General features: G+C 37.8%; 1 protein-coding gene across 1 annotated transcript; it reads left to right on the top strand.

Moving 5' to 3' along the window:
- The first annotated feature begins 4,137 nt into the window (after positions 1–4,137).
- On the top strand, positions 4,138–4,491 carry LOC115226568. The gene has a single exon (XM_029797578.1). The coding sequence runs from the start codon at positions 4,138–4,140 to the stop codon at positions 4,489–4,491; it is 354 nt and encodes a 117-aa protein (XP_029653438.1).
- Positions 4,492–7,500: the final 3,009 nt, after the last annotated feature.

Here is a 7,500-nt window from a genome sequence, read left to right as displayed (position 1 = left end):
CAAATACAAAATAATCCAATTCAGGAAAACTACAGTAAGTTTTAACATATCTAACAAAAACATTTGACTATTCTTTATCTGTACATATTTCTTTGCAGTTTCTTTTTGTCTAGGTGGGTTTATATACTTTCTTCAGTTTGTCATGGCTTACCAGCTTTACATGGACACATGAATTGATTAAATAAACATCATTATATGTTTGCTTGCTTAGTTTTGTTTTTGTTTTCTTGTCTAGGGTTAGGTGCGCATAATGGAATTTAGCTACAATATATTAGTGGTACCTACTTTTATTCACCACTTCCTCTCGCTTTGGGTTAGTTTCGAAAAGGAAGTCAATACAAGTGAGATTTGAATTCAGAGCGTGAAGGAACGTGAGTGAAATACTGTGAGGTTTGTCAAGGTCACAGCTTTTACCAGTTCGTAGTTTCCGATACAATCACACTTCACAAAACTTTGGGCAAGTATTGGCCAGGTTAATATCACTACCGTCATTAAATTTTGTAGCAATCTTTCGAATCTGATCTTTCCCTTCCTCCCACTGCTCTCAAAGATTCTGAAATAGGCTCAGGAGCGTAATCCTCCCTCTTTGGCTATTCGATATAAAATATATACAAGGACCTTAAGTTGCCTTTGTCGACAGTGGTTAGAATAGTGTCCATAGTTTTTTTTCCTTTTTGCATTTTTGTTGTTTTTGTAAGGAAGTTATCCTTTAAAAAGTATACAAAATAAAAGGTTTATGACTAATGTCCTCAATCCGTATATTGATCTGAAGAGTTTAGTATACGGGTATCAGTTATGAGTTTTTCTAAGATGTTTCAGGATGTATCACTTGAGTTTTTGTTGTGTTTTAACATTGTGGTGATTTTTGCCTGGTTTAATGGTCTGGATTATTTTGTAGAGTTGGCATGAATAGCTGAAGCTGTTGAGGATTGCAGTGATTTCTTCACTGATGTACGTTTATTTTCTCAGGTTCCACAGTTTCTGCTTTCCTTACTGTCTTTCAGTTACCCTACAGAAGGAAGTCGCCATCAGTATGACTTAAATCCTATTGTGATTATTCGGACTTGGCAGTTATTTCCAGAGAAAATCTGATGTGTTTGCTTGATGTTGCAGTTTAAGTGTTGTTGTTGTTGATGTTGTTGTTGTTGTTGTTCTTGTTCTTGTTGTTCTTGTTCTTGTTGTTGTTGTTCTTGTTGTTCTTGTTGTTGATGATAATGATGCTGATGATGATGATGACGGCGACGATGATGATAATGATGATTATGGTGGTAGTAGTAGTGGTGGTGGTATTGGTGGCGGCGGCGGCGGCGGCGGTGGTGGTGGCGGCGGTGGTGGTGGCGGCGGCGGCGGCGGCGGCAGCGGTAGTGATGATGATGATGACGTCGATGACGTATATGATGATGATAATAGTAAATATTGGATAAAATCTTAGGAAGGTGATTTCCAGAGTTACTTGAGACACTTTGGAATTATCTCGACAAGTATCCATTTCGTCCAACAATGTTATTGTGTTTCTGGGGTATTTTCAAACATCTCAGTTCACTCATCAATGCTAAAACTTTCACCGACATCTACTTTATTTTCATCACTATCTTCCTCACCACTTTTATTGCTTTTGCCAGAATTCGAAACAATATCTATCAGTTCAGAGTCAGTACAGGGATACGCAACGGGCGTTTTCTCATTAGCATTCATCCAGACAGTCTACTTGCTTAATTCTTGGCATCAGATCTCCTAAAAGATTTGTCATACTGAAACAACTCATTAATACATTCTTTCTCTTTTATTACATGAAATCTTATAAAATCTTTAACATTTCCGTTACGTAAATTCTCAAACATCAAGACAGGCCGTAATTTATGCTGACCCGTGTTAATAGTCTTATATGATGCCAACCACTAAGAACGATGCAGAGTTTCTTTCATGTTGTATGCTTCAATAAATGTTTTTATAAGCTTGCCAACATCTGCTAACCACATCCATCATACTTCTCGCGAAAAGTAAGGATACTTCCCCTTCATGGAAACAGAATTCCTTGCTTTTCACTTTGAATAAGGGACATACAGTTTAGCGTAAATATATTGTTCTGACAGGATTTGAGCTGAGCGGTTGTCCAGAATGAAAATTTTCCAGTTAACTTTTTCGTTAAACCTGCAAATGTGTAGTCTGCTATGGCTTCTGACTCTAAATTGTTTTCAAAACACTGTATAGTAATCTTGGTGGAAATCCATTTTCATTTGCACGGTATATTTCTGGGGAAATTTCAATACCTCCCAAGGCCTTTTCAAGGCTCAAGTGAATTTACTTTTCCTATTTCTAGTGGCTTATTTCAGTGCGTGCTTCTGAATTTGAACGCTTGGGGTGGTAATACTACCTTTATATTAATTTAATCCTGAGAGTTTTCGTCCTCTCCTATTAATATCTTTCTAAGAGTACATCACCAATATATTGCAGTTTCGCATTAGCGATAACCTTAGAAAATCCGAAAGAATTTAAGTTCTATATAGTCTTGTTATTTGTATCAATGTTGTTCTTGCTGTTGTAAATAAATGTGGTGTGTTTAGGGATAATGTGGCTGCAGAAACAAGATCACCTTAAGATGCATAAACAAGGATTCAATGGAAACTGAATGTGTCATTTTGAAAGTGAAAAGCTAAAAAAGACCGGATTACCTGATTCACGAATAAGTTGATCTGAACTTGAGTGATCGTCACCTCTCTAAAGAGGGGATTAGATGGCTTTGATAAGCTTAGGTCAGAATATACTTTTCGAGAACGTCGTTTAGAGGGAATCTGCTACTACTGCTACTGCTGATCTTGCTACTACTCCATCTTCTGCCACACCTACTACTAGTGCTTGCACTGATGCTACCACAGGGGTTATTACTGCTATAGTCATTGACTCTACTGCTACTGCTACAACTACTACAACTACTGCTACTACTACCTCTACAATTACAACTACTGCTTCTATTGCTGCTTCTACTGCAGCTGCTGCTACTACAACTACTACTACCATTAACAACTCTATTGATATTAATGTTATTACTACTGCTATTACTGCTACAACTAGTACTTCTACTACTTCTTCCACTGTAATCACAACCACTGGTATTGTCATTATTTCCATTGATAATACTGCTACCACTAATACTACTATGGATAATTAATCATATCCATCCTTCAAGACCTATTAATCCTCTATTAACCTTCTAGTATAATGTAGTCGCGTTATATATTACGTAGAAGTCTCTCATTTTTAAGTTACGCCCATATTGATACCCGATTTAACTTAACAAACCACCTGTATCTCTTCGACAATATCTCTTGGTTAGGGGAATATATGTTACTTCGACCCTCTCTAAGAGATGAGAACGTTGAAGTCACAGATAACTATAGCTTCAGCATTCCCAGCTCCTTGTGAACTTACTACTCATTGATGCTGCCTATTATGCCGATGCAAAAGTCGAGTCTTTTGTACTCATCAATTTTCTTCAACATTTCGTCACTTCCTCTGTGTGCAGCCTAGGTTGAAACTCAAATACCGAAAACACCCTTGATCTTTTTCTCACCTCTAGACCTATCTCATACAACATCTTGTATATATTGTATATATTGTATATATTGTATATATTGTACACTTACAAATTTCCCTAAGGCACCTGATGAAGGCTGGAGGGTATATCAGCCGAAACATTGTGTTAACAACAAACAAAATGAGGACAAATATCCGTCAAATGTAAATAATGTAAATAATGTACATAATTCCTCATCTCTTAAATATAGAACTGTATTATCTAATCGGTACGGAGCCGACATTAGACTTCAATGGAGACATATAGAGAAACTCCTTCAAAACCTAGCTCGTCTTTCAAACCATCTAGCTTTCCTGTGTACATGTAGAGACTCAAAGTTAATACCACCTGGCTTGAATATAATGACTCCAGTGGGTTCATATAAAGCTAGAAGAGAAGCGGAAAGGGCAGGACATGCCCACGTCAGTGAGAGGATCCATTACAACCGTTGGAAAAAACATCAACTAAATAACGAAATCAAAGAGAGGTTATCTTCATTACTTAGGAAAATAACCAGAGATGATGATAGAAAGAGAATCCAACAAGATCTAGAAAAGTCGTACATGAAAGAATTTGAAATGGTGAAGACACGCCAGATTAAGAAATTTATGAAACTCAAGGGTCAGAGAATGAAGACTGAAGTCTGTGACTCACCTGTGAAAGCAGTAATTAATGTAAGTAGCCAACATCTAGGAAGCTCTGAAGAAGCAGTACTAAACAAAGGTCACAACTTTGCGACAACCATCAAGCGCATTCCATACTTGGACATAATAGCCTCTATTGAAGAGATAACGGTAAAGATACCAAAAGCTCGGGGAGATGAACTAAGGTGGAAAGTGAGACAGGTACTAGAAAAAGCGAAACTTTCCGAACCAAACATCACTAAGGAAGAAACGTTCGCTATCAAAAGACTATAGAGTGACAATTCCATCGTAATACTTCCGACGGACAAGGGAAATACTACAGTGGTGATGAACAAGTCTGTCTACTCGGAAAAATTGGCAAGTCTTATAAGTGATGGTAGCTACAGCAAAGTAAAGAAAGACCCAACTTTGAAAACATAGAGGAAGTTGTCACAGATCTTGATCAAGAACAAGGATCACTTTACACCAATGAAGTACAGACAACTGACTCAACACGACAACAAACTACTACCCATGTACGGTCTCCCTAAGCTTCACAAGGATGATATTCAATTAAGACCTCTGAGCTGCTTCCTTGTGGATATAATCAGTCCATTAGCAGGAAAGTCAGCATCATACGTAAAGAATCTTACCCACGTCACATAATAGATCAACCAGACGGTGAGTCTAGATGTGATAAGTCTGTTCACCAAAGTCCCAACTGTCGTAGCACTATCGGTGATTCAAGAAAAACTAGTGACAGACACCCATCTAAAAGAACGCACTAGTATACCAATAAGAAACTTGATGGAAATGTTGACCTTCTGTGTAGAAACTACCCATTTCAATATGGACACTGATATATATCGACAAGAAAAGGGTTTAGCTATGGGTTCGCCATTCTCAGCGATAATAGCAAATATATACATGGAATACTTTGAGAATTTGGCTTTAGGATCAACACCACTAAAACCAACCCTATGGCAGCGATATGCTGATCACACCTTTATACTCTGGCCCCATCAGGAAGATGTCCAAGTGCTGTTAGATCATGTGAACTCAATGAAGCCATCCATACAGTTCACAATGGAAAAGGAAAAAGACAATCAGCTGGCATTCCTGGACGTATTAATAACACGCACCTAGTATGGATTCGGGACATCCGTATATCGCAAGCCAACCTTCACTGGACGATACCTAAACTTCAATTCACATCATCCACACAATGTAAAGAGAGGAATTACTCAGTGCCTAAAACCTCGAGCAAAGAATATAAGTAGCGAGCGTGATACCCACCACGAAGAAATGAGCAGGCTCAGCAACAACAAACCCCAAAACATTATGTAGAAAAGAGAGGATGAAACCAATAAACTATCTACAGTCTGTCTACCCAATGTGAAAGGCCTCTCCGAAAAGATACAAAAGATATGCAGCCCATATGACATCAGGGCAGCATTCAAGCAACACTTCGCAAATATCTTCTTCGGGTAAAACCACCAATAGAAGAGAATATGACCCAAAACTGCGTGTACTCTATCCCATGCAATTGTGGTAGGTTACACAAAGGCGAAACATGCCGCCCCCTCAAAATAAGGGTAGAGGAACATCGCAAAGCTATGACACGAGATGTTGATAAATCGGATATAGCTGATCATGTATAGAAAAACAGAGACCACCTCCCACAGTGGGATGAAGTTTAAATAATAGACTGAGAACACCACTGGAAAATACGAAAACTAAAAGAAGCAGCACATATGCTAGGACACAACAACCTCCTAAGCAAACTGAGTAGAAATATGAATAGCATATGGGAACCAGTATTAAGGAAGGCTAGGAAAATATAGGTCCTAAAATTCGCTCCATAATTGCCCACGGGCAAATGTAAATAATGTAAATTATGTACATAATTCCTCATGTCTTAAATATAGAACTGTATATACACACACACACACATATATATATATATATATATATATATATATATATATATATATATATGCAAAGCTAGAGCATCCCAATGCTAAATGTATATATACCTGAACATTTGTGGAGATGAGCTACATTTAGAATAAAAAGGGCAAATTCTCCGCTTTACCTTTAAACATTCAATTTTGGAGAACATCCTTTGATGAAGTGTATGTGTGTGTGTGTGTGTGTGTGTGTGTGTGTGTGTGTGTGTGTGTGTGCGTGTGTGCGTGTGTGTGCGTGTGTGTGTGTGTGTGTGTGTGTGTGTGTGTGTGTGTGTGTGTGTGTGTGTGTGTGTGTGTGTGTGTGTGTGTGTCCGTGTTTATATTGTGTAACTTCAATGTTTTACATTGAAAAATAATATTACGCTTCTTTCAATTTCATGTTTTTGCATTAGAGAACATTAGTATAACACTTACAAACTAGAAAAACATGCAAAGAAGTTAGAGAATATTTTAAGCACTTTTTTTTTTTTAGTCGAGTTTCGTTATTTTCATATGACATTTTTCCATAATCTTTTTTCTTCTGACCGAAATATTTTAAATCTTTGTTTCATTTTTTTATTTTTCTGATGTATAAGGATGGATATTGACGTGTATGAGTCTATTTTCAAATGTAATTCTGAAGAAGAGTGAAGGCGCAGGAGTGGCTCTGTGGTTCCGGGTTCAGTCCCACTGCGTAGCACCTTGGGCAAGTATCTTCTACTATAGCCTCGGGCCGACCAAAGCCTTGTGAGTGGATTTGGTAGACGGAAATTGAAAGAAGCTCGTCTTATATATGCATATATATATATGTATGTGTGTGTCTATGTTTGTGTGTCTGTGCTTGTCCCCCCACCCCAACATCGCTTGACAACCGATGCTGGTGTGTTTAAGTCCCCGTAGATTAGCGGTTCGGCAATAAGAGACCGATAGAATAAGAACTAGGCTTACAAAGAATAAGTCCTGGGGTCGATTTGGTCGACTAAATGCGGTGCTCCAGCATGGCCGCAGTCAAATGACTGAAACAAGTAGATGAGTAAAAGAGTAAAGAGTCAAATTTACCTTATCTTGGCTTACTCATTTTGCCCCGATCAAATTTGTCTTTTATATGCTCAAAGAGAACGGCGATAATTTTCTGAAATGATGTTCAGATTATGTTAGAGCATTTAGGGAAGACCATTTGACATCATTATTTAGAGCATTTAGGGAAGACCATTTAACTGGATAATATAGTCTTTGTAAGGTGGTGAACATTTATAAATAACTCTCTTTTTTTTCTTTTTTCTGGAAGTCAAAAATGTAGTAAAACCTTTTCATTGTCCCCACACACACACTCACACCATCAGCTTACTATACA

The sequence above is a fragment of the Octopus sinensis genome, linkage group LG2 (assembly GCF_006345805.1).
Source record: "Octopus sinensis linkage group LG2, ASM634580v1, whole genome shotgun sequence".
Lineage (NCBI taxonomy): Eukaryota > Metazoa > Mollusca > Cephalopoda > Octopoda > Octopodidae > Octopus > Octopus sinensis.
Note: the sequence above shows the minus strand (reverse complement) of the source record. Positions and strands in the feature narration are given on the sequence as shown.